The sequence below is a fragment of the Bufo gargarizans genome, chromosome 3 (genome assembly GCF_014858855.1).
Source record: "Bufo gargarizans isolate SCDJY-AF-19 chromosome 3, ASM1485885v1, whole genome shotgun sequence".
NCBI classification, from domain to species: domain Eukaryota; kingdom Metazoa; phylum Chordata; class Amphibia; order Anura; family Bufonidae; genus Bufo; species Bufo gargarizans.
The window spans coordinates 9,503,006-9,529,077 of record NC_058082.1 but is presented as its reverse complement, the minus strand read 5'-3'; the positions used below and the strand labels follow the sequence as shown (position 1 = coordinate 9,529,077).

At 40.9% G+C, this 26,072-nt stretch overlaps 1 protein-coding gene across 5 annotated transcripts in view; it reads left to right on the top strand.

Annotated features, from left to right (window-relative positions):
• The window catches only part of SLCO2B1 (solute carrier organic anion transporter family member 2B1), a 103,960-nt gene that overhangs the window by 26,714 nt on the left and 51,174 nt on the right, over positions 1 to 26,072 (top strand). For 4 of the 5 annotated variants that reach the window (XM_044287035.1, XM_044287037.1, XM_044287032.1 and 1 more), the window contains exons 2-4: positions 7,698 to 7,804; positions 22,681 to 22,818; positions 25,271 to 25,433. In XM_044287035.1, coding sequence (XP_044142970.1) covers positions 7,721 to 7,804; positions 22,681 to 22,818; positions 25,271 to 25,433 — 385 coding nt within the window. In that variant the 5' untranslated portion in view covers positions 7,698 to 7,720. Of the gene's footprint in view, positions 1 to 4,914; positions 5,023 to 7,697; positions 7,805 to 22,680; positions 22,819 to 25,270; positions 25,434 to 26,072 lie in introns of those variants that run through there. The other variant, XM_044287033.1, reaches the window with a different exon arrangement.

Here is a 26,072-nt window from a genome sequence, read left to right as displayed (position 1 = left end):
ACAGTAATCCAATATTTATAAATAGGAGCAGTATTATAGCAGTTATATTCTTCTACGTAGGAGCAGTATTATAGTAGTTATATTCTTGTACATAGGGCAGTATTATAGTAGTTATATTCTTGTACATAGGAGCAGTATTATAGTATTATTCTTGTACATAGGAGCAGTATTATAGTAGTTATATTCTTGTACATAGGAGCAGTATTATAGTAGTTATATTCTTGTACATAGGAGCAGTATTATAGTAGTTATATTCTTGTACATAGGAGCAGTATTATAGTAGTTATATTCTTGTACAGGAGCAGTATTATAGTAGTTATATTCTTGTACATAGGAGCAGTATTATAGTAGTTATATTCTTGTACATAGGAGCAGTATATAGTATATTCTTGTACATAGGAGCAGTATTATAGTAGTTATATTCTTGTACATAGGCAGTATTATAGTAGTTATATTCTTGTACATAGGAGCAGTATTATAGTAGTTATATTCTTGTACATAGGAGCAGTATTATAGTAGTTATATTCTTGTACATAGGAGCAGTATTATAGTAGTTATATTCTTGTACATAGGAGCAGTATTATAGTAGTTATATTCTTGTACATAGGAGCAGTATTATAGTAGTTATATTCTTGTACATAGGAGCAGTATTATAGTAGTTATATTCTTGTACATAGGAGCAGTATATATAGTTATATTCTTGTACATAGGAGCAGTATTATAGTAGTTATATTCTTGTACATAGGAGCAGTATTATAGTAGTTATATTCTTGTACATAGGAGCAGTATTATAGTAGTTATATTCTTGTACATAGGAGCATATTATAGTAGTTATATTCTTGTACATAGGAGCAGTATTATAGTAGTTATATTCTTGTACATAGGAGCAGTATTATAGTAGTTTATTCTTGTACATAGGCAGTATTATATAGTTATATTCTTGTACATAGGAGCAGTATTATAGTAGTTATATTCTTGTACATAGGCAGTATTATAGTAGTTATATTCTTGTACATAGGAGCAGTATTATAGTAGTTATATTCTTGTACATAGGAGCAGTATTATAGTAGTTATATTCTTGTACATAGGAGCAGTATTATAGTAGTTATATTCTTGTACATAGGAGCAGTATTATAGTAGTTATATTCTTGTACATAGGAGCAGTATTATAGTAGTTATATTCTTGTACATAGGAGCAGTATTATAGTAGTTATATTCTTGTACATACAGTATTATAGTTTATATTCTTGTACATAGGAGCAGTATTATAGTAGTTATATTCTTGTACATAGGCAGTATTATAGTAGTTATATTCTTGTACATAGGAGCAGTATTATAGTAGTTATATTCTTGTACATAGGAGCAGTATTATAGTAGTTATATTCTTGTACATAGGCAGTATTATAGTAGTTATATTCTTGTACATAGGAGCAGTATTATAGTAGTTATATTCTTGTACATAGGAGCAGTATTATAGTAGTTATATTTTGTACATAGGAGCAGTATTATAGTAGTTATATTCTTGTACATAGGAGCAGTATTATAGTAGTTATATTCTTGTACATAGGAGCAGTATTATAGTAGTTATATTCTTGTACATAGGAGCAGTATTATAGTAGTTATATTCTTGTACATAGGAGCAGTATTATAGTAGTTATATTCTTGTACATAGGAGCAGTATTATAGTAGTTATATTCTTGTACATAGGAGCAGTATTATAGTAGTTATATTCTTGTACATAGGAGCAGTATTATAGTAGTTATATTCTTGTACATAGGAGCAGTATTATAGTAGTTATATTCTTGTACATAGGAGCAGTATTATAGTAGTTATATTCTTGTACATAGGAGCAGTATTATAGTAGTTATATTCTTGTACATAGGAGCAGTATTATAGTAGTTATATTCTTGTACAGGAGCAGTATTATAGTAGTTATATTCTTGTACATAGGAGCAGTATTATAGTAGTTATATTCTTGTACATAGGAGCAGTATTATAGTAGTTATATTCTTGTACATAGGAGCAGTATTATAGTAGTTATATTCTTGTACATAGGAGCAGTATTATAGTAGTTATATTCTTGTACATAGGAGCAGTATTATAGTAGTTATATTCTTGTACATAGGAGCAGTATTAGTAGTTATATTCTTGTACATAGGAGGTATTATAGTAGTTATATTCTTGTACATAGGAGCAGTATTATAGTAGTTATATTCTTGTACATAGGAGCAGTATTATAGTAGTTATATTCTTGTACATAGGAGCAGTATTATAGTTATATTCTTGTACATAGGAGCAGTATTATAGTAGTTATATTCTTGTACATAGGAGCAGTATTATAGTAGTTATATTCTGTACATAGGAGGCAGTATTATAGTAGTTATATTCTTGTACATAGGAAGCGTATTATAGTAGTTATATTCTTGTAAGAGGGGGCAGTAATTATAGGTAGTATTATTCTTGTACATAGGAGGCAGTATTATAGTAGTTATATCTTACATAGGAGCAGTTATTATAGTAGGTATATTCTTGTACATAGGAGCAGTATTATAGTAGTTATATTCTTGTACATAGGAGCAGTATTATAGTAGTTAATATTCTTGTACATAGGAGCAGTATTATAGTAGTTATATTCTTGTACATAGGAGCAGTATTATAGTAGTTATATTCTTGTACATAGGAGGCAGTATTATAGTAGTTATATTCCTTGTACATAGGAGCAGTATTATAGTAGTTATATTCTGTACATAGGAGCAGTATTATAGTAGTTATTCTTGTACATAGGAGCAGTATTATGTAGTTATATCTTGTACATAGGAGCAGTATTATAGTCAGTTATATTCTTATACATAGGAGCAGTATTATAGTAGTTATATTCTTGTACATAGGAGCAGTATTATAGTAGTTATATTCTTGTACATAGTAGCAGTATTATAGTAGTATATTCTTGTACATAGGAGCAGTATTATAGTAGTTATATTCCTTGTACATAGGAGCAGTATTATAGTAGTTATATTCTTGTACATAGGAGCAGTATTATAGTAGTTATATTCTTGTACATAGGAGCAGTATTATAGTAGTTATATTCTTGTACATAGGAGCAGTATTATAGTAGTTATATTCTTGTACATAGGAGGCAGTATTATAGTAGTTATATTCTTGTACATAGGAGCAGTATTATAGTAGTTATATTCTTGTACATAGGAGGCAGTATTATAGTAGTTATATTCCTTGTACATAGGAGCAGTATTATAGTAGTTATATTCTTGTACATAGGAGCAGTATTATAGTAGTTATATTCTTGTACATAGGAGCAGTATTATAGTAGTTTATATTCTTGTACATAGGAGCAGTATTATAGTAGTTATATTCTTGTACATAGGAGCAGTATTATAGTAGTTATAGTCCGGTACATAGGAGCAGTATTATAGTAGTTATATTCTTGTACATAGGAGCAGTATTATAGTAGTTATATCTTGTACATAGGAGCAGTAATTATGTAGTTATATTCTGTACATAGGAGCAGTATTATAGTAAGTTATATTCTTGTCATAGGAGCAGTATTATAGTAGTATATTCTTGTACATAGGGCAGTATTATAGTAGTTATATTCTTGTACATAGGAGCAGTATTATAGTAGTTATATTCTTGTACATAGGAGCAGTATATAGTAGTTTATATTCTTGTACATAGGAGCAGTATTATAGTAGTTATAATTCTTGTACATAGGAGCAGTAATTATAGTAGTTATATTCTTGTACCTAGGTAGCAGTATTATAGTAGTTATATTCTGTACATAGGGCAGTATTATAGTAGTTATATTCTTGTACATAGGAGCAGTAAGTAGTTATATTCTTGTACATAGGAGCAGTATATAGTAGTTATAGTCTTGTACATAGGAGGCAGTATTATAGTAGTTATATTCTTGTACATAGGAGCAGTATTATAGTAGTTATAGTCTTGTACATAGGAGCAGTATTATAGTAGTTATATTCCTGTACATAGGAGCAGTATTATAGTAGTTATATTCTTGTACATAGGAGCAGTATTATAGTAGGTATATTCTTGTACATAGGAGCAGTATTATAGTAGTTATATTCTTGTACATAGGAGCAGTATTATAGTAGTTATATTCTTGTACATAGGAGCAGTATTATAGTAGTTATATTCTTGTACATAGGAGGCAGTATTATAGTAGTTAAAGTCTTGTACATAGGAGCAGTATTATAGTAGTTATATTCTTGTACATAGGAGCAGTATTATAGTAGTTATATTCTTGTACATAGGAGCAGTATTATAGTAGTTATATTCTTGTACATAGGAGGCAGTATTATAGTAGTTAAAGTCTTGTACATAGGAGGCAGATTTAAAGTAGTTAGTGCAGAAATTTTCCACAGCCTAACACATATGGACAGTGTAATTCTTGACCAAATATCCTACAAAGAAAATTAATGGGTTGCCCCAATGAAAGAGATATCAGTGGAGGAGACTTACAGAAGAAAGAGGAGGGGATGGTCAAAGCTAGTGAGAAAGTAGTAAGGAAATGCCTGCAGAGCCCGAAACACACTGGGTTAAATTCTTGTCCTTAGAGGGCAGTATTATAGTAATTCATTTCTTATACATAGACTGTAATTTTATAGTAATTATTTTTGTTCCATTATGTGTCAGTTTTTGGTGCAGACATATTTCATCAGTTGAAATTTTTTGATTTGTAATATAACAAAAATGTAAAAATTTGTATTTATTATCTATGTTAATAAGATAAAACTCGATGTTTCAGCACCTCTGTGGAATGAGCACAATGTGTCCTATGTGTTTACCTCTTGTAGTAGATATTTATGACTTCTGGACTTTGGTCATTCGCTTGTATTTGATTGTTATCGCTCACAGTGGGAATGTGAGTGCGTGTTATATACAATGTGATATCTGGTTAGGACTCTTTATACGCACTTGTTTTGATCAGCCTCTTGTCGGGATTGAGAATATATGGATTTGTGTACCTCCAGTATACTGCAACCAGAGGTAAATCCAACATAACGATAATTGTGCACTGTAGTCAGCCCAGCGAGCCTCCCTCGGTAGCACGCTCTCATCGTTCCTTTACTTCCTGTAGTCAATGTCTTGTCTTGTGCTTTGCCACCTGCACCTCAAAAATATCTCTACAATCTGCCCTGTTCTTACTGTGCAAATAGAAAAAACCCTTATTTTTTCTCTTACTCACTTTCATCTTGATAAGTATAACTCACTTCTAATATTCTAATAGTCTTCCCTTTTCTGATCTAGTCTGACTGTAGCACTTGGCACCTTCGTCTCCAAGACCTCTCTCATGCTGCACCAGTTTTCTGAAATGCTCTACCTTAGGCAGTTAGATTAATTCCCAAAATCCATAGTTAGGGTGCATTCACACGACCGTAAGTGTTTTGTGGTTCGCAAATCACGGATCTGCAAAACATGGATACCGGCCATGTGCGTTCCGCAATTTGCGGACCGCACATGGCCAGCTCTATATTGAGAATGCCTATTCTTGTCCGCAACCGCGGGGCTGCGGAACGGAACAACGGATGCGTACAGCACACAATTACGGGGTCCGCACCCGTTAAGCAAAATTGCGGAATCCATTTATACGGTCGTGTGAATGAGACCTTAGAAGAACGCTATAAAACTCCATCTTTATAGGGTGACCCGTCACACCCTTTAATGTAATTCTTTGGCTCATACAGCTTTATGTGTATTATTCTGCCTTATAAAAGCTGGCCGGACCGTTGTATGTTAGAAGCACTTTTACCTTTTGGACATCAGTTTGTTGCTCGGTCGTGCCTGGTTTTGTCTGTACTTTTGTCCTCTGATTGTACAGTGCGCTGGAGCGTGTTGTCGCGGTGTAAATTCTGAGTATCATCATTATTAGATAAGGTCCTTCAACATTGAGAGAACTTCCCAGCCTTGGCCACCACTTTTTAATGAAAGGATGAGGTGAGGGACTAGAGCGTAATTCTCTGTATGTTTCTTGGGTCCTCCTTTTCAGATTATTGTCTACATGATAATGGTCTATGATAGTAGCAAACATCTGACGTTCCTAGATGGGTCATATGTATGCATTAATTCATCAAAAATGAGTCACCTGCTATTCTCTTTGACATGACTGTTAATAGGTCCATTAGAGTCAGCGAAGAGGGAGATAAGTGGCTACCAAACACTTCAGACGCTGCTTTTCTTGGTGAAAACAAAGGATCAAATATAAATATTCACCCTTCTCATCCTGTTTTACTGCAACATGAAGACACTGGGGTCATTCAACCCATTGTGTTTCGGGCTCTGCAGGCATTTCCTTACTATTTTCTCACTAGCTTTGACCATCCCCTCCTCTTTCTTCTGTAAGTCTCCTCCACTGATATCTCTTTCGTTGGGACAACCCATTAATTTTCTTTGTAGGATATTTGGTCAAGAATTGCACTGTCCGTACGTGTTAGGATGTGGAAAATTTTCAGCACTACCTACAGGAAAATTGCCTATGTGGGCTTCAAATGTTCCTAGTGCTTTGGGGTAGTTCTGGAGGAGTTTGGTATTTTTTCACCTCAATATGGACAAATCATGCCCAAATATCTCCCAATGAATGGATGACTTACATTTATGGCCACTTGTGTCTAAAGTTGTATCTGTAATTAAGGTTGGAGGTTGGGGGGATCAAGTTGAAGGAACAAGTTATGAACAGAATGGTTGTTGTCCAATTTTTGCTTTTCATAAAAGTGAAAGAGATGATCAGGGACCTACTATTATAAGTTCTTTGTAGTGTTGGTCTCTTTATATGGAGCAGACTGTTTTGTCCACCATGAGGTTCCAGGGTCTGGATATGACTGGATATCTGAGCCTCTGACTGACAGCTGCTTATCTCTTTCCCTAAAAAAACATGAGCGGAATATGCATATTTATCAAGAATTATGGAGCTATAGGTGTAGGTTGATATATATTTTGGGTGTGCAAACAACTTTACTCTAGACATTGGAGAAGACAATTATGAACAGATTATAGAAAAAGTTTAAGGAGTGGTGGGATCAGCAATTCAGTGGATGGAGATGTGACCACAAAAATCTCTGACATGGCACTGTGATGCCTAAAATCCCAAAAAGCAAAACATTCAAAATAAATACTGGTGACCAGGAGTCAAAATCAAGATAATATGACTATGTTTATTGTATAGTTAGTTTCATCTCCTGGCTCTCATGTGGATAATGTTGTTACATAACATCCTGTCTTCTGCTGGGGTCTCAATGTTTTTGAAGACTCTAGAATTTGCCATGTTTTGTTGGAAAACCATTTATTTCTTTTTTCCTTCCGAATTTTCCAAACATAATTGTCCTGGGCTGAGGCTTCTCCTAACATGTCCAGATGAAGATAAAGCCCCCAGTCTGGAAGGAGAACCTTCACGTGAGCCTCTCCATTGACAATCTTCTCAGTCTTTTTCTGACATGTTCTCCTACGTTCCAGCTTTCATATCCAAAAATAACTCACCCGACGATATGCTAAATGTACAAGCTGCTAAATCAGGAAAATATTGGTCTTGAGGGACAGAGTCTTTGATCATCCATGGTGTACAATTGTTGACTTTTTTGGACAATTTTGTAACATTTTATATGTTGTCAAATACCTTCCTCCTTTTTTTTTTTTTTTACACTGAAAAGTCATTAATTATCTTTCGGCAGGGGAGTAACGTGTAACCAGGAAAATGACGGCCACAAGTCAGAAGATCTGTTGTGAAAATGATGCAAAAACCAACAAAAGCTGCAGGAATCCATTCAACAATATCAAGGTAAAAGAACTAAATAATAGATAGAAAGCTATATATATATGTACATACATATATATATATATATATATATATATACGGGCAGATAGAGATAGATAGATAGATAGGTATATAGATAGATAGATGGATGATAGATATTAGATAGATAGATAGATAGATAGTAGATATATGGATATATAGATGGATAGATGATAGATTGATAGATAGATGATAGATAGATAGATAGATAGATAGATAGATAGATAGGAAACATAGAAACATAGAATGTGTCGGCAGATAAGAACCATTTGGCCCATCTAGTCTGCCCAATATACTGAATACTATGAATAGCCCCTGGCCCTATCTTATCTGAAGGATGGTGTCACGACTATGATTTGGTTGTGACTCTTTGTTTCGCATGCAGTTGTCAGCGGTCTGCTTGTTGTCTACCTGTTGCAGGTGAGGGCAGTTAGTATGTTGTCTCACGTGTAGTTGCCGTTGGCAACATGATGTTGTTGGCAGTGTAGCAGCCTGAGCTGGTTGCCAGGCGGCTCGCTGTCAAGGCATGCGGTTGCATCTGGCAACATGTGTTTGTATGTGTTCACTTTCCATGTTTGGTTTGCACGGGATTTAGTTGTGTGTGCATTTCCCCTTTAAGTGACACTTACCTTGTCTGGTGTTGGAAGGGTTAACTCCTTTCCTGGTATGTGTGTGTGGGTATGGCTGCTTGGGCTATTTAGCTTCTGCTGGATGCCTGTAGCTGAGGGGTACTCCAGCCATGCTTTATGCTGGAGTCATCCTCCTGGTTTTCATATGCCATCTATCCAGTGAGGGCCACCCTTGTGGTCATAAGTGTATGTAAAGATGTTAAGAAGATGTTTTTATGTTCTCTATGTTTATTGCAGCTATGGGTGTCCTGGATACCTGTGTGATTTGTGGTGTGTGCTGTGTCCTTAGTGTTTGTGTGGACATCAGTACTTGTGCACGGGTTCCTGTCAGCGTGTCTGTGGCAGGTATGTGTGGTACTGGTTTAACTCACCTGCCATATCCATATCCTGTATATGTTTCCCCTCTCCTTGCTCCTTGGCCAGTGGAGACTCCTGTTCGTCCGTGTCTAGGAGGAACAGGTCGTCTTACCCTGCTCCAAGTCCAGGGATTTCCTGAGGGCTAGTAGGGACCCTAGGTTCCGGAGTATGAGCCCTCCTACCATCTGGGTTGGCTCATACGGTTAGGAGTCAGGGTCAGAATTAGGGACGCGCTAGGAGGTGACCTAATCCCTGATCCTGTCGTCCTGGCCTAGCAGCTACCCTTATCCTATTGACATCGCACGGTTGAGGGTTTCCCCCACTCTCAACCGTGACAGGTGGCCTTATGCCTATCCCATGCATGCTTAAACTCCTTCACTGTATTTGCAGCTACCACTTCTGCCGGAAGGCTATTCCATGCATCCACTACTCTCTCAGTAAAGTAATACTTCCTGATATTACTTTTAAACCTTTGCCCCTCTAATTTAAAACTATGTCCTCTTGTAGCAGTTTTTCTTCTTTTAAATATTCTCTCCTCTTTTACCTTGTTGATGCCCTTTATGTATTTAGCAGTTTCTATCATATCCCCTCTGTCTCGTCTTTCTTCCAAGCTATACATGTTAAGGTCCTTTAATCTTCCCTGGTAAGTTTTATCCTGCAATCCATGTACCAGTTTAGTAGCTCTTCTCTGAAATCTCTCCAAAGTATCAATATCCTTCTGGAGATACGGTCTCCAGTACTGAGCACAATACTCCAGATGAGGTCTCACTATACACCCAAGCATTCTGCTAGCATCTCCTGCTGCTCTATGACATTGTCTGCCTACCTTTAAGTCTTCTGAAATAATGACCCCTAAATCCCTTTCCTCAGATACTGAGGTTAGGACTGTATCACTGATTTTATATTCTGCTCTTGGGTTTTTACGTCCCAGGTGCATTATCTTGCACTTATCAACATTAAATTTTAGTTGCCAGATTTTTGACCATTCCTCTAGTTTTCCTAAATCCCTTTCCATTTGGTGTATTCCTCCAGGAACATCAACCCTGTTACAAATCTTTGTGTCATCAGCAAAAAGACACACCTTACCATCGAGGCCTTCTGCAATTTCACTGATAAAGATATTAAACAATATGGGTCCCAGAACAGATCCCTGAGGAACCCAACTGGTAACAAGACCTTGGTCTGAATATACTCCATTGACTACAACCCTCTGTTGTCTGTCCCTCAGCCACTGCCTAATCCATTCAACAATATGGGAGTCCAAGCCCAAAGACTGCACTTTATTGATAAGCCTTCTATGTGGGACAGTATCAAAAGCCTTACTAAAGTCTAGATAAGCAATGTCTACTGCACCTCCGCCATGTATTATTTTAGTCACCCAATCAAAAAAATCTATAAGATTAGTTTGACATGATCTCCCTGAAGTAAACCCATGTGGTTTTTCATCTTTCAATCCATGGGATTTTAGATGTTCCACAATCCTTTCCTTAAGTATGGTTTCCATTAATTTCCCCACTATTGATGTCAGGCTTACTGGCCTATAGTTGCCAGATTCCTCCCTACTACCTTTCTTGTGAATGGGCACAACATTTGCTAATTTCCAATCTTCTGGGACGACTCCTGTTGCCAGTGATTGGTTAAATAAATCTGTTAATGGTTTTGCTAGTTCACCGCTAAGTTCTTTTAATAGCTTTGGGTGTTTCCCATCAGGCCCCTGTGTCTTATTAGTATTAATTTTAGACAGCTGACTTAGAACCTCTTCCTCTGTAGAGACACATGCCTCAAAAGATTCATTAGTCTTTCTTCCTAACTGTGGTCCTTTTCCTTCATTTTCCTTTGTAAAAACTGAACAGAAGTTTTCATTGAGGCAGTCAGCTAGTTCTTTACCTTCTTCCATATACCTTCCTTCTTTTGTTTTTAATTTGTTAATTCCTTGTTTTAGTTTCCTTTTTTCATTTATGTATCTGAAAAATGTCTTATCGCCTTTTTTCACTGACTGAGCTAATTTCTCTTCTGCCTGTGCTTTAGAAGCTCTTATAACTTGTTTGGCCTCTCTCTGCCTAATCTTATAAATTTGCCTTTCATCCTTGTCTTTTTTTTTTTTATAATTACTAAATGCTATCTTTTTGTTTTTAATGATTTTGGCCACTTCTGCTGAGTACCACAGTGGTCTTATCCTTTTTTTGCTTTTACTGACAAGCCCAATGCAACTATCTGTTGCCTTCAATAGTGCCACTTTTAAGTAGTTCCATTTCTCCTGGACTCCATTGAAACTGTTCCAATCTGATAGGGACACGTATACCACTAATCTATTTTTTAGAAAAGTCAGTTTTTCTAAAATCTAAAACTTTTGTTTTTGTGTGGTGTGACTCAGTCACTGTAGTTATAGTAAACCACACTGACTGGTGATCACTAGATCCCAAGCTTTCCCCTACAGTAATATCAGATACCAAATTCCCATTTGTGAATACTAAATCTAAAATGGCCTCCTTCCGGGTTGGCTCCTCAACTACTTTCTGTAAAGATAATCCCAGTAGGGAATTTAGAATATCTGTATTTCTGGCAGAACTAGCTACTTTTTGTTTTCCAGTTTACATCAGGAAGATTAAAGTCTCCCATAAAGATAACTTCCCCTTTCAATGTCATTTTAGCTATCTCCTCAACTAGTAGATCATCTAATTCTTTGACTTGGCTAGGTGGTCTATATATCAAACCTACACGAGTTACCTTATGATTATCAAGCTGCAAGGTAACCCAAACTGACTCTAAATTGGTCTCGCTAACTTGTATTAAATTAGATTTTATGCTATATTTCACATACAGAGCCACCCCTCCCCTTTTCTTGCCTTCTCTGTCTTGCCTATATAGGGAGAACCCTGGTATTAGATCCCAGTCATTACTCCCATTGAACCATGTCTCAGTAACATCCACTAAATCTATATTCTCAGATGCCATTATAGACTCAAGTTCATTGATTTTATTCCCTAAACTGTGAGCATTTGTAGACAAGACTCTAAGCTTGTCATTTCTTAACCTATGTGCTACTGGCCTCTTCTGGAATTGTTTTGGGGGGCAGTCGGACTGCTGGATTATCACTCTGTTGCCCCCCTTTCCAAGTTTAAATGCTCCTTAGCAAATACTTTGAACTGTTCACTGAGGACATTCGTTCCCTTGAGAGAAAGATGCAAACCATCTTTCTTGTACAGTTCTTTTTATAAGACACAAAGCCAAACCCTCGGTTCAGACACCATTTACCAAGCCATACATTGAATTCCTTAATGCGCATCTTCCTGTCATGCTGAAGGTTATGCACAGGCCAAACTGCAGAGAATGAAACAGTTGATGCAACCTCCCGTAGATCATTTCCAAGTGTGTGAAAAGCTTCCTTCACCCTTGAAACCTCATTGCAAGCCAGATCATTTGTCCCAAGATGGACAATAACATCCACCTCCCTTTCCTGCTTTGCTTGCCTAACAATATTAAGGATACGTCGTCTATCCCTGCTAGCGGTAGCACCAGGGAGACATCTCAAAAAACCATTTTCCTCAAAATTCACACCTCTTATAATAGAATCACCCACCAACAGCTGCTTACTATCAGTCCTCACCTTGTCCTTTTTGTCTTTGTCTGCAGTCTTGCATACTTTAGGCATGGGAGATGATTGTTCCCTACCCACTGAGCCATCCTCCATGTTGCTCTTGCGCTCTGAAAGTGCTGCAAATGAATTATGGAGAGCCACAGACTGTGGGACATGTCTTCTATCCACAACTCTCAGTCTACCAGAACCTGCAGTAACCCATCTTCCATTTCTAGGGGGCCTCTTTGGCAGTGGCATTGCAAAGTTCTCAGCCTAAGTTTGTTTAACAGTTAATTTACAAATCTCAGATTTCAAAAAGGCTATTTCCTGCTGCATTATGGAGAGCTGTCTATAGATCAAACCTCCGAAGAGTGGAACCTGAATTAAAAGCACAACAATTCTTGCACAGAACCAGGTCTGCCATTTTAAAGAGGGGAAAGATTTCAAACAAAAAATCTAACTTTTTTTTTTAAATTGTATCCATCTCCAGATTACCTCCTGAGTATCTCCTATGCACTTATAAAAGCAGCACTTTGAAAATGCAGCAAGCTATAATTAGCAAGCTAATACTATGTGACTATATATACACACACTCCCACAAAAGCCCCTCCCCCAACAACAAATTTAACACCTTAATCACCTATGCTTATTTGCAATCAGACAATAGTGAGAAACTGTCTAACAAATTCCTTACCTGTTTGGAAGCACAGTGTCTGAGTATCCACCAGAAACAGCTGAAGTTCTGCTGTTTGAAAGCACAGTGTCTGAGTATCCACCAGAAACACAGCTGAAGTTCTGCTGTTAGGAAGCACAGTGTCTGAGTATCCACCAGAAACACAGCTGAACTTCTGCTCAGCAAGGTGGACAGAGAAATAAGAAAACAATAAAAAAAACTGCAGGTGTCGCTATACAGATAGATTTTATTAAATAACTCAGTGGCTGCACTAAACGTTTAATTCCCTGCAATTAGAAAAATATTAAGATCCAAGCGCTGGTTTTTATACTGTAGAATATTTTTTATGGGACAACCCCTGTGGTGAGGTGCACGGTAGAGGTGTGGAGGGGGGTATATCTCACCCAGTTTTCCAGTTTAGTTGGGGGAGGTAACAAATCCAGAGATGTTTTTGCTTGTGTAAGGCATACCGTAGCTTGCTGGAGATGGATTGTTTAAGTTCCATGGGCTGGATTTCTTTGGCCCGGTTTGTTGTAGGAGTCTCTTGGTCTACACCCCTGGTCCACTACAAGTGTTCATCTGGCCTGAGGTGAGGCCAGCTAAGATTAATCACTGAGGGATAAAGCAACGCTCAGTGTGTGAGAGTCTGGTGGAGAGGAATTGACTCTAGAGAGAAGGAAGCCTGAGATGCTTGTGTGGTCAGGAGGCTGCTGGACCGTATGACTGGAGGAAGCCGGGTGTGAACAGTGACTTAGAGGTGAGTTAGGGAGGCCTCTGTATAGTGAGCGCCTAGCCGGGCAAGGATTTCCTGTTTTGTGTTGATGGTGCCAAGTGATGCCAAACTTGGACGTGTGATGTGATGGGTGACAAAGAAAGCACTGTTTGAGCTTGAAAACCCCCTGTTTGAAGAGAATTCTGTCATCACCGCCCCAGGCAGAGAGCGTGATCTCTTACACCACTTTAAACCAAAAATTATAATGTTCACATCTGGTAAATCTAAATATGATGTGTTATAAAAGTTACATCAAATCAGGTAAAAGGATATTCTGAGAATGCAGGAGAGCGGGAGTCTTGTTCTGCCAGTTCCTGTAGCAGAATCCACACGCGATGTCCTGCCTGTTGTTCTCAAGTGCTGTTGACCTTCTCACGTACCTGCCTTGTATAACATGGGGCTTAACATAACATTATGAGACCTGTGTAATCTCTTGAAGCACACGGCTGCAGACTCACGGCTCCTGAGGTGCATCGTTCAAATTCTTACCGGAGCTCAGTCAATCCATTCATCATCATCACCTGTCATCAAGTATGAAAGCAGAGAATTATTCCACACCAGTTACTGAAGAATCCTGGATTATATCTAGAATCTCTCTATACAAAAAGCTGAGTGTCACGGACGGTGTACAGAAAACAAGACAAAGCAACATGCATATATGACTCACTGGATCCAAAGCTAAGGAACCAAAAGGGAGACCCCTGCAACAAGACCGGGCACTTTCCCTGGCTGCTCAGCCTATGCAAAGATCCCAAAGGTGGATGGTTGCATATCCACGTACCTCGACTATATAACCCCTGAACACCCTACAATAGTGAGGGGACACGACCACCGGCTCCCTACACCAGACACGGAGGGAGTCAGGGTCACCTGGGATCCAGCAAACAGAAAATAACAGATAAATGTACAGCACTTAACTTTGTAGCAGACTGGGAAACAGGATCAGCATGCACACACACACTCCAGGAAGAAGTATAAGCCGCCCAGTAATGCATTATGGGGCGGAATTTAAAGGGATGCAATCAGTCCAACTACATGACAGCTGAGAGAGGCTAACGAGATGAGGAACTGATTATCACAACAAAGAAAACTCAAGGAGGAGGTTTTGAAAGGCTTCTGTCAGAGCTTCCCAGCTGTCTGGTTGTGACAGTACCCCTCCCTCTACGAGTGGACTCCGGACACTCAGAGCCCACCTTCTCAGGATGGGACCTATGGAAAGCCCTGATGAGACGAGAGGCCTTAATGTCCGTCACTGGGACCCACATCCTCTCCTCAGGACCATAACCCTCCCAATGAACAAGGTACTGGAGAGAACCGCGGACAAGCCGAGAATCCACAATCCTAGAGACCTGAAATTCAAGATTCCCATCAACCATAATCGGAGGAGGAGGCAAAGGCGAGGGTACAATGGGTTGAAAATAAGGTTTCAATAAGGACTTATGAAAAACATTATGGATCTTCCAAGTCTGAGGAAGATCAAGACGGTAGGCAACAGGATTGATGACAGACAGGATTTTGTAAGGCCCAATAAACCTAGGACCCAACTTCCAGGAGGGAAGACTATGTCTGAAGGAATACCGTGCAATTTGACAATGTGATCAATAAATGCCTGCGCCAGCGTCTTAGCATTGGGCAAACCAGGAAAAGGGATGAAATGCACCATTTTGCTAAAACGGTCCACCACCACCAGAATCACAGTCTTCCCCGAGGAACGAGGCAGGTCCGTTATGAAGTCCATGGACAGATGTGTCCAAGGACGGGAAGGAATGGGTAAGGGAAGGAGAGGACCTGACGGCCGTGAATGAGGGACTTTGGCACGAGCGCAAGTCTCGCAGGCTGCCACAAAACCCTCAACCGACTTACGAAGCGCAGGCCACCAGAATCTCAGAGCGATGAGATCCAGTGTGGCTCTTGCCCCCGGGTGCCCAGCAAGGACCGTATCGTGGTGTTCCTTAAAAATCTTGTGTCTTAAAGCGAGAGGCACAAACAACCTCCCAGGAGGACAAAGATCAGGAGCCTCTGACTGGGCTGCCTGCACCTCTGCCTCCAATTCAGAAAAAAGAGCAGAGACCACCACACCTTCGGCCAAAATGGGACCCGGGTCTTCAAAATTCCCGCCTCCCGGAAAACAACGTGACAGGGCATCTGCCTTCACATTCTTAACCCCAGGGCGGAACGTGACAACAAAATTAAATCTTGAAAATAACAAAGACCATCTGGCCTGTCTCGGGTTCAGACGCTTGGCTGACTCCAAGTAGGCCAGATTTTTATGGTCAGTAAACACGATAATAGGGTGTCTGGCTCCCTCTAGCCAATGGCGCCATTCCTCAAAAGCCAACTTGATGACCAACAATTCCCTATCTCCCATATCGTCATTTCTCTCTGCGGAGGAGAGTTTTTTTGAGAAAAAGGCACACGGTCGCCTTTTGGCAGGAGAGGAACCCTGAGACAAGACCGCACCCACACCCACCTCAGAAGCATCAACCTCAACTATGAAGGGTAAAGAAATATCAGGTTGCACCAAAATGGGAGCGGAAGCAAAACTCTCCTTGATATTAGAAAAAGCCTTACGCGCCTCTACCGACCAAGAAGAAAAATCTACCCCCTTTCTGGTCATATCAGTGAGTGGTTTAACAATAGAAGAATAATTCAAAATGAACTTCCTGTAATAATTGGCAAAGCCCAAAAAACGCATCAGCGCCTTCTGATTCTCAGGAAGCTCCCACTCAAGCACAGCACGGACCTTCTCGGGGTCCATGCGAAAATCAGAAGCGGAGAGAAGAAACCCCAGAAATTGAATTTCTGGAACCGCAAACACACATTTTTCCAGTTTCGCATATAATTTATTCTCCCGCAGAATTAGCAAGACCTGACGTAAATGTTCCTTATGAGTTTTGAAATCAGGAGAAAAAATCTAAATGTCATCCAAATACACTAATACAAATTTTCCCATTAAATGATAAAAAATGCTGTTCACGAAATGCTGAAAAACGGCTGGGGCATTCATCAAACCAAAAGGCATAACCAAATTTTCAAAATGGCCCTCAGGGGTATTGAAGGCCGTCTTCTATTCGTCTCCTTCTCTGACCCTGACCAGGTTGTATGCCCCTCTTAGATCTAATTTGGAAAAGACTTTAGCCCCAACAACCTGGTTAAACAGGTCCGGGATCAGAGGAAGCGGATAAGGGTCACGAATAGTGATACTGTTCAGCTCCCTGAAATCCAGACAAGGTCTTAAAGAACCATCTTTTTTCTTAACAAAGAAAAAACCAGCGGCAACAAATGACTTCGAGGGTCGTATGTGTCCTTTTCTCAGACTCTCAGAGATATAAGCACGCATAGCGATCCTTTCAGGTTGGGAAAGATTGTATAAACGAGATTTAGGCAGCTTGGCGCCTGGGAGGAGATTAATAGGGCAATCGTACTCCCTGTGCGGGGGCAAATCCTGAACTCCACTCTCAGAGAAGACATCCTAAAATTCAGAAAGAAAAGATGGTCCAGTCTTAGTAGCAACCTCAGAAACAGATGTCATGAGGCAATTCTCTCTGCAAAAGTCACTCCAACCATTTATTTGCCTCGCTTGCCAATCAATGGTGGGATTATGTTTAGTGAGCCAGGGTAGCCCCAACACTAGAGGAGTAGGCAAACCGCTAAGGACGAAACATGACACATCCTCAACATGAGCATCACTCACAATTAAACGGATATTGTGAACTATGCCCTTTAATGATTTCTGAGAAAGTGGAGTGGAATCAATAGCAAAAACAGGAATATCCTTTCCCAAAGTGCACACCTGGAAACCATGAGTTATCGCAAAATGATTATCAATGAGATTGACCGCTGCTCCACTATCCACAAAAATCTCACAAAAAATGCTCTTGCTCTCTAGCGCCACCCTAGCAGGCAGGACAAAACGGGAACTACAAGCAAACGGAAAACCTTCAATTTCCGCCTCAACCCTGCCAATAGTAACAGACGGAACATTTTTAAAAGATTTTTTCCTCTTTGTTTCTTTATTACTCCCAGAGAACTGCCTGAATCTCCTAGAGGGACAAACATTTGCCAAATGATTTATACCTCCACAACAGAAACAAACCTTCCCATGCGGGCTGAATCTTCTATTGTCAGAAGCAATCAACCCCAGCTGCATGGGCTCCTGCTCAGAAGGGGCTGACAGCGACCGAGACCCCTGCGCACAGAATGAGACCACTGCACTGTCCTGGGACTGAGTATGACAGGAAGGAGAGATCTCTCCTCTCTCTCTAAGACGCCTGTCAATACGAACGGCCTGAGACATAGCAGAGTCCAAGGAAATAGGCCTTTCATGAAAGGCAAATGCATCTTTCAATCCCTCTGAAAGACCATGGCAAAATTGACTTCGGAGTGCAGCATCATTCCAACCAGTATCAGCTGCCCATCTCCGAAATTCTGAGCAGTATATCTCTGCGGATTGTTTACCCTGGCATAATAGACATAGTCTAGACTCAGCCAGAGCAATACGATCCGGATCATCATATATCTGACCCAGGGCTAAAAAGAATTCATCCACTGAACGGAGGGGCCGTGCCCCCTCCGGCAGCGAAAAGGCCCAGGACTGAGCGTTACCCCTGAGCAGCGATATAATGATCCCCACCCTCCGTTCCTCATCACCAGAGGAATGGGGAAGAAGGCGAAAATGGAGTTTGCAAGCCTCTCTAAAACGCACAAAATTCTCACTACCCCCAGAAAACTTATCCGGGAGCGAGATCTTAGGCTCAGAACAAACTCCATGAACGCAAGCTGAACCGGTCACTTGAAGCTGAGAAAAAGTCCTGCGGAGATCAGCTACCTCCAATGAAAGACCCTGAAGGCGTTCAGCCAAAAGTGAAACCGGATCCATGCTTGAGACGGTTTTGGCGGCTTATAATGTCACGGACGGTGTACAGAAAACAAGACAAAGCAACATGCATATATGACTCACTGGATCCAAAGCTAAGGAACCAAAAGGTAGACCCCTGCAACAAGACCTGGCACTTTCCCTGGCTGCTCAGCCTATGCAAAAATCCCAAAGGTGGATGGTTGCATATCCACGTACCTCGACTATATAACCCCTGAACACCCTACAATAGTGAGGGGACACGACCACCGGCTCCCTACACCAGACACGGAGGGAGTCAGGGTCACCTGGGATCCAGCAAACAGAAAATAACAGATAAATGTACAGCACTTAACTTTGTAGCAGACTGGGAAACAGGATCAGCATGCACACACACACTCCAGGAAGAAGTATAAGCCGCCCAGTAATGCATTATGGGGCGGAATTTAAAGGGATGCAATCAGTCCAACTACATGACAGCTGAGAGAGGCTAACGAGATGAGGAACTGAACATCACAACAAAGAAAACTCAAGGAGGAGGTTTTGAAAGGCTTCTGTCAGAGCTTCTCAGCTGTCTGGTTGTGACACTGAGTCACTGTGTATCCTGTATTATACTCCAGAACTGCACTCACTGTTCTGCTGGTGGAGTCACTGTGTACATACATTACTTATCCTGTACTGATTCTGAGTTACATCCTGTATCATACTCCAGAGCCGCACTCACTATTCTGCTGGTGCAGTCACTGTGTACATAAATTACTTATCCTGTACTGATCCTTAGTTACATCCTGTATTATACTCCAGAGCTGCACTCACTATTCTGCTGATGCAGTCACTGTGTACATACATTACTTATCCTGTACTGACCCTGAGTTACATCCTGTATTATACTCCAGATCTGCACTCACTATTCTGCTGGTGGAGTCACTGTTTACATACCTTACATTACTTATCCTGTACTGATCCTGAGTTACATCCTGTATTATACTCCAGAGCTGCAATTACTATTCTGTTGGTGCAGTCACTGTGTACATACATTACTTATCCTGTACTGATCCTGAGTTACATCCTGTATTATACTCCAGAGCTGCACTCACTATTCTGCTGGTGCAGTCACTGTGTACATACATTACTTATCCTGTACTGATCCTGAGTTACATCCTGTATTATACTGCAGAGCTGCACTCACTATTCTGCTGGCGCAGTCACTGTGTACATACATTACTTATCCTGTTCTGATCCTTAGTTACATCCTGTATTATACTCCAGAGCTGGACTTAGTATTCAGCCATTTGTGGTGATAGTATTGTATACAGTGGTGCTGGAAAGTTTGTGAACCCTTGAAAATGTTCTTTGTTTCTGTATACATTTGACGTATATCACCTCCGATTTTCACACAAGTCCTAAAAGTTGATAAACAACCAAATCAAACAAAGTCAAAAATATGAAACTGGGTAATTTATTTATTGAGGAAAGTGCTCCAATATCACATGCCTGTCGCGGTAAAAGTGTAAACCCATGATTTCAGTATCTGGTGTGACCCCCCTGTTTCCGGTTACTGTTGATTAGTACTGCACATTGGCTTGGAGGAATTTTAGCCCATTCCTCTGTGCAGAACAGCTTCAGCTCTGCTATGTTGGTCGGTTTTTTTTGTGCTAAAGCTCCTTGCACAACATTTTCATTGGATGAAGGTTGGGACTGTGACTTGTCTATTCCAGAATTTTCCCTTTCTTCTTCTTTAACCATTCCTTGGTAGAAGGACTTGTGATCTCAGGGTTGTTGTCTTGCCCCATGACCCATGTTCTTTGGAGATTCAGCACACGCACAGATGTCTTGACGTCTTTCTTGAGAATTTGATGTTAAAATTCAGAATTTGTTGTTCCATAAATGATGGTGAGCAGTCCTAACCCATATGTAGCAAAACAGGCCCAAACCATGGTTCCACCAGCACTATGTTTCAGAGATGGGATTAGGTTCTTATGCTGGATGCTGGGTTTTCCTTTTTCCAAACATAATGTTTCTCATTTACACCAAAAAGTTCTATCTTGGTCTCATCTGTCCACAAAACAATGCTCCAGTATCCTTCTGGCTTGTCCAGGTGATCTTTATAAACTGCAAACGAGCATCAATGTTCTTTTTGGAGAGCAGTGGCTTTCTTCTTGCAATCCAGCCATACTACTCAGTTCAGTGTCCTCCTGTGGACTCATGAACATCAACATAAGATAATGTGAGAAAGGCCTTCAGTTACAAAGAGGTTCCAACGTTTTATTTTCAGAAGAAAGAGTGGTTTGTTCTGAATTAACCTGGAAATTTTTTCCCTTTTAACTGTCAGCAGCAGTACATTGTAGATGTGGAAAGGGTAGGGTAATCATGCCATGTGGCCACAACAGTACTGCTGCTGACAGTTAAAAGGGACAGTTTTTCCAGAACAAACCACTCTTTCTTCTGACATTAACAAGTGCGTGAGTGTATAAATACAGGCAGGCATTCTGCCCCCACTAAGGCATCATTTTAAGATGCTTGTTCCCAACAAGCCACTTCCCCCCCCCCCCATAACATTGTGTGTGTTTAAACACCACCTGCCCCCGATAAGGGAATTATGAAAAAGCATAACACATGTAATGGTACGCTGTGTTTAAACCCTTTCCATCCTGGACGGGACTTTAGAGATTGTGCCCGCTCATGACCCCGGCATCTGAACGGGCAAAAACCCAGAAGTGCATGCTTCCAGGTGTGTTTTGGCTCCCCCTGATGAGGATCGGGGGTGGGGGAGTGTGTGTATGGCAGCCTCTGTATTCCTCAATGAAACAAGGCAGTCGCATATTAGTTCCTGGGCTCTATAGAAAAATTTTAAAATCCTCTTACACTCCTATGCTAATTGGGAACTATAAAAAAAAAAAAAAGAAGAGAAAGATAATGAAAGTCCTAGTAGACCTCGGTGTCATATACCACTTTCCAGGCCAATTTGAGTATATTTGATTTGTGTAGAATCAATTAAGGCACCAATAAAACATTTTTAAATGCACTTGGACATAAAACAAATTTCAAGAAGTTCGCAAATTTCAAGTAAATTCTTTATAAATGGTTTAGTAATTTTTTTTTCCAGCCTGATGAGCATCAGCAACTCTTCTCATGAGGTCCACGCACATTTTTTTTAAATCGCATTCCAAGAGCTATAACTTTTTTGTTTTTTCATCAATGTACTTGTATGAGGTCTTATTTTTTGCAGGAGAAGTTATAGTTTTTAATTCACCATTTTGGGTACATGTAATGATTGATTAAAGTGAGCTGTTTAGCTAAAACCCCCTTTGTTTACATCAGTAAAAAGCTGTATTAGTGGTCACTAAGGGGTTAATGCCATGATACACTTCCAGAAATCTGCAGACAGTTGTTTCAGGGGATTGACCATCATCAGAGCAGAGAGTATTGGCTTAACTGGATGAGAGTCCTAAGTCAGGATTTTGGGGGTACTATTTCTCCTTGGGTAGAGAGCACCATTGATGAGGGGCAATCACCCTGAAACAGCTGTCTGCAGATGAGGTGCTGGCTTATTTAATATCGTAATCATGTCTCAAGGCCTATTTAAAGGGTCAAACATTAACTTATAGGATAGCTGCCTTACATCTGGTGGCATTAGAGGCAGAGCTTGTTAAGAGCTCATTTGCATCCCTTTCTTCCCAGAAGTCCAGAGGAGCTTGTATGGCCTATAAGTCTCCTCACACCAACTAAGACGCTCTCCCCAAGGAGAGATAGTACCCCCCTAATCAGTCTTTACTGTAGCATTCCATTCATGAATCTTAGGATGAGAAAAGATATATGACGTATCCACATAGGAGAGTGTTGTAGATAATTGCATAGTGGAGGACGAAGCTCCAGTGAATGAGGAGATGATAAATCCTGCATCTGTGGCTGTGTGAACTATCAGGCTCCTCAGGGGAGGGGACCATATTAGGTCAACTATAATATATCATTTGTAACATGTTGCCTTGTTATTTCAGATCTTTGTGGTTTGTCATGGACTCCTGCAGCTCTCCCAGCTCCTTCTCTCTGGCTACCTCAAGAGTTCAATTTCCACTATTGAAAAGCGCTTTGGGCTCTCCAGTCAGACATCTGGGATTCTGGCTTCCTTTAATGAGGTGAATTTACCCTTCCAGGGGGCACCCAGAATTTTTAATTGGTGGTGGGTTATGGAGGTGTCCCTGAACTGCCTTCTGCCTACTTCCAACCTTCGGTAGATTCCCAGTCCCTCTCTGTCCTCCTTGGTGGCTTTTGCCTGTTGCCAGGGTACATTCTCTTTTTCCACTACTTCTAATGTAGAGGCTGAGAAGGACAGATGTGGGCATACATAGCCAGGGCTGGCCATGCTCACCCATGCTCTCTCTGTCTGTACTGCAGGTCTGCACTGGCGTGCCTTTCTCCTCTTCAGGCTGTTCTGACTGGCTTACACTCATGCTCCCAGGAATAAAATCTAGGGGTGGAAAACCACACACATACTCTATAAACATAAACATGCCACGAAATAAACCCTAGACCCCAAAACAAACCATCCAAGCTAAAACAGACCAGACCTTAAGTAAACCCAGAACAGACCCTAAATAAATCCAGAACCTAGAGCTGACCATCTCAACTAAAGCAGATCCCAGAAGAGACCCAAATTCAGTCCAGACATGAGACCTTACTTTATAATCTTACACAGACCCCAGTATAAGCCCTAAATATACCCCAACCAGACCCTCTCAACTAAAACCTGCTGCAGAATAAACCCCTAATAAATCTAGACCCCCAAAGCAAACCCTCTAAACTAAAACACCCCAGGACAGACCTTTAATAAATCCAGAGCCCTGACCAGACCCTCTAAACTAAAACAGACCCCCAGACAGTGGCGTGCCTAGGGTGTTTGGCACCCGGGGCGGGTCCTTTCTCTGGAACCCCCCATCCCCAATACTTAAAACAAATTGTACCCCCTCACAGTAGTATTACCCCCTTTGTGCAACCTTTACAGTAGTTTTGTACAGATGTGTGCCCCCTCACAGTAGTTATGCCCTCATTGTGCCCCCTCACAGTAGTTATGCCCTCTCTGTGCCCCTTTCACAGTAATAATCCCCATTGTGCCCACTTCAAGTAATAATCTCCATTGTGCCCCTTCACAGTAATAATGCCCATTGTGCCCCCTTAATAGTAGTAATGTCCACTGTGCTAGTAATGCCCTCTGTGCCCCCTCTATAGTAGAAATCCCCCTTGTGCCCCCCTCACAGTAATAATGCCCACTGTGCCCCCTTCACAGTAATAATGCCCTCTGTGCCCCCTCCATAGTAGAAATTCCCATTGTGTCCCCTTCACATTAGTAATGCCCTCTGCCCCCCCATAGTAATGTCCTCTCTGCCCCCTCCATGGTAATAAAGTCCTCTGTGCCCCCTCCATAGTAATAAAGCCCTCTGTGCCCCCTCTGTATTTAAAAAAACAAGACAAAAAAAAAACACAGTAACTCCTCCCCTTGTCCCGTTCCTGAAGCTCACATACCTCTCTTCCCTGCAGGCACAGATCGCTCTGCTGCATGGTGTGGGTGGAGCTTATGCAGATTTCCAGGCTGCAGGCTCTGCCCACACAGGCTGGCTGCACGATCTACAGTAAGTCTGCAGGCTGAATGGGGGAATGGGGAGAAGTCTTTCTGCTTCCCCCTTAGTACGCCACTGCCCCCCCAGAACAGATATTAAGACCCCAAACCAGACCCTATATAGATTTAAAGAGATGACATCAATGCCTATGCTTGGAAGGGTGGTGGAATAGTCTGAGGAAGTAGTACCCAACACCATGCTATGCTCATTCATGTAGTTGAGTTTGATACTGCATTCACTTGCATGCAACTAGTACCAGACACGGCCTCACGAATGATGGTAGTGCATGTAATAGCAGCGGTCTCCTATGCTGAAGAGCAGGCAATTGTCGGGAAGGAACGCTTCCTTCCTGATAATCATCTGCCTGATCTACCGACGTAACCAAGCCCTAGTGTACCCTACCACAAAGCATGTTTGCTTATACAGGCATGGGTCCCTTAAAGGGATTATGCAAGAATTGGAGAGGTTTGGGCAAACCCTAACACTTGGCAAGACCTGTAAAGGAAAGAATACTTACCTGCTTCCCGGCGCTGGCTCCCCACTCCTTCTCCTACCAGCCTGCAATGCTCCGCTGGTCTCTCTCACTGGAACATCTTGTTTGACATTGTGCAATCACTGCCCAAAACATCTGTCAAACCAGATGTTTACAGTTTGGGGGCTCAGCAGAGCATCGCAGGCCTTGAGGAGAAGTAGCAGGGAGCCATTTCCAGGCAGCAGGTAAGTAGTCTTCCCTTTACAGGTTCGGCGAATCGAGGAGAAAGGGGGATGCCAAAGCCCCCAATCTTGCACAACCCCTTTCAGGCTGGTGGTCCTTCCATCCAGCTGACACCAGCTCTACTGTCATGGTTAATTGTAGATTTTTTAGGATATTTTTGTACCTGCACATTGTTCCTAACTCTTGAGTGTGGTGTGGAGGGTGAAACTTCTGGAATTAGTTTAGGTCCTGTAACTTCTCTGCTACTTCTGGTTTCAGATTGGGAACACCGTGCTTATTGTCTTCGTCAGCTACTTTGGAAGTCGAGTACACCGGCCACGGTTCATCGGGTGCGGAGCTCTGATTGTCTGCCTTGCTGGATTTATTATGTGTCTACCTCACTTTATTATGGGACAGTACGAATATGACAAATCTATCGCTAGTAAGTAAAGGTATTGGAGAAATATCCTCCCAGGCCATGCCTAGACAATTTTGGTAACTGTCTGAATATACAAAAAGCAGGGCTATATAAGAGTCAAGAAGTTGTAACCGTTGATTCACTGGTGGTCTAGGGTAGTGAAGGGGTTGATACCTACTTCACTTGTGTTCTACCTGCTTACCAGGTAGTCTAGTGAAAGGTGAGGGTTAATATAAAGTTCCTGGGCATATGGGAAACAAAGAGAATAATGCCTACTTAATGATGATATATTGGAGGAATGGGGTTAATTGTAGCTTAGAGTTTTGGAGGGGTTAATGTCTAATCCCAGGTGTGAATTAGAGTGAAGGAGATAATCACTGATTCATTGGCGATCTAGTGAAACAAAAAGGTCAATATCAGAATTCCAGATGGTCTCAACTCTTCTCAGTCCCAGGTAGCAAAGGGATTAATGCTTGCTTCTCTTGTGGTCTAGGGTAGCATACAGGTGAATATCTGCTTCCCTGGGAGTTTAGCAAAGAGAAAGGGTTTATGTCAGCATCCTTGGTGGTCTAGGGTAGTAAGGGTGTGTGTATACACTTTCCTAGTTGTCTAGGTTAATGAAAAGGTAAATGTTGGCTTCCATGGTGTCCTGGAGCAATGGAG